Source organism: Perkinsus marinus, assembly GCF_000006405.1.
Source record: "Perkinsus marinus ATCC 50983 genomic scaffold scf_1104296949940, whole genome shotgun sequence".
Taxonomy (NCBI): domain Eukaryota; phylum Perkinsozoa; order Perkinsida; family Perkinsidae; genus Perkinsus; species Perkinsus marinus.
The window spans coordinates 1-1,386 of record NW_003209794.1 but is presented as its reverse complement, the minus strand read 5'-3'; the positions used below and the strand labels follow the sequence as shown (position 1 = coordinate 1,386).

General features: G+C 54.3%; 1 protein-coding gene across 1 annotated transcript; it reads left to right on the top strand.

The window, feature by feature from the left end:
* Positions 1-93: 93 nt before the first annotated feature.
* Positions 94-1,307, top strand: Pmar_PMAR005636 (conserved hypothetical protein; the record flags this gene model as incomplete). Its single annotated transcript, XM_002778309.1, has 3 exons — positions 94-122; positions 174-249; positions 297-1,307. Coding segments are annotated over 3 exons (1,116 nt in total), but the record flags the coding sequence as incomplete, so codon positions are not given.
* Positions 1,308-1,386: the final 79 nt, after the last annotated feature.

The following is a 1,386-nucleotide window of genomic DNA, read 5'->3' as shown; positions in this document are numbered from 1 at the left end:
CCCAACTCGGTTTACCGTGCAAGAGTTCGTACGAGTGTTGTGAAGGCAGTGAAGGCTCCTCTAGTTGATATCATAGGCAACGAGTGTACAGATATGCGGAAGGTGGAGGTGGCGTTGAAAAGGTGGGGAGAATTGATTTTTGTTGGAAGTATCATAATGGTTAATTGTGACAGGTTCGTGGACAAGAAGGGTCTGTGGTGGGATTGGAATTACGGGAAGAAGTCTAAGCGGGAGACTGGCGGTGGATATGTGAGGGAAGGGGCTTCCGGATGTGACCATAGAGAACTGCTGCTCAGGTTAGGGTGGACTTGGACCCTCAGTTGAGGCAGATCTGCATGTGTACTCTCGCCTCTCTGAAGGAGGTCTTGTTCCACGCTCGGAGGTATATAGAGATCGATGAGACTCAGACCATTGAGGTTGATGATGAGGACGGCGTTGAGGAGAGCGGCTCTGCAGTGGTAGTGGAAGAGCCGATACCCCTGAAGGTACGGCCGAGGACAAGTCCCTCTGCAGATCGAGGGGGTTGGAAGCGGGGGGCAGGGGGCTCTGGTGGAAAGAAATGGAGAGGAGGGAATATGGATTGGCGAAAAAAGAAGGGTGCCGGGAACGAACCTGGGTGGAAATCTGGTAGCGGGTCAGCGAAATCTGGCTGGAAGACCAGCAACGACACTAATTGGGACGACTGGAATGATGATGATTGGAAGGGGTGGAAAGGGAATGATCAGAGTGGGAAGAAGGGCGAGTGGAAGGATGCTAACCGCGATTGGAACGAACCATCCTCGGCCGACAAAGCGGTCGGTGGCAATAACAAAACCGGCTGGAAGAAGAGTTGGAGTGACAGTAAGACGGCATGGGGAGATGGAAAGGGGGATAAGGACTGGTCATGGGAGGGTAAGGACAGCCAGAATTGGTGGAAGGATGGTATGGGGCAATGGGGGAGGTACTGGGAATCTGAGGAGGGAAAGGAGGGTGGTGGAAGCCCTGAGCGGAGGCCTCGAAATGACTGGAGCGACTCGGAATCCAAATGTCGGTGGAAATGGGCTGATGATAAATGGGAGAAAAACAGTCCTGTTGGTGATGGTAATGATGAGCTCATGGTGTCGGGGGCACCGAGCCCGTCGACGAAACCATTGGAGACCGCAGAGGGGGGAGAGGGACGGTCCCCATCGGTAGTAGAGGAGGTTGAGGGAGATGCGGTAGGTTCTGAGGGGGAGGCCATGAGTATTGTGGATGATGATGATGAGGGCACTATTCCTCAGGAGGCGGCTGCTCCTAGGCCTGTGATGGAACCAGGGCAACTTGAACAGGTGATGCCAAGCTGGCGTGATCGGAGAAGTAGTGTGGTGACAGGTAACCCAGCTGTGTCACCGTCTGTTGTGGCCGCTG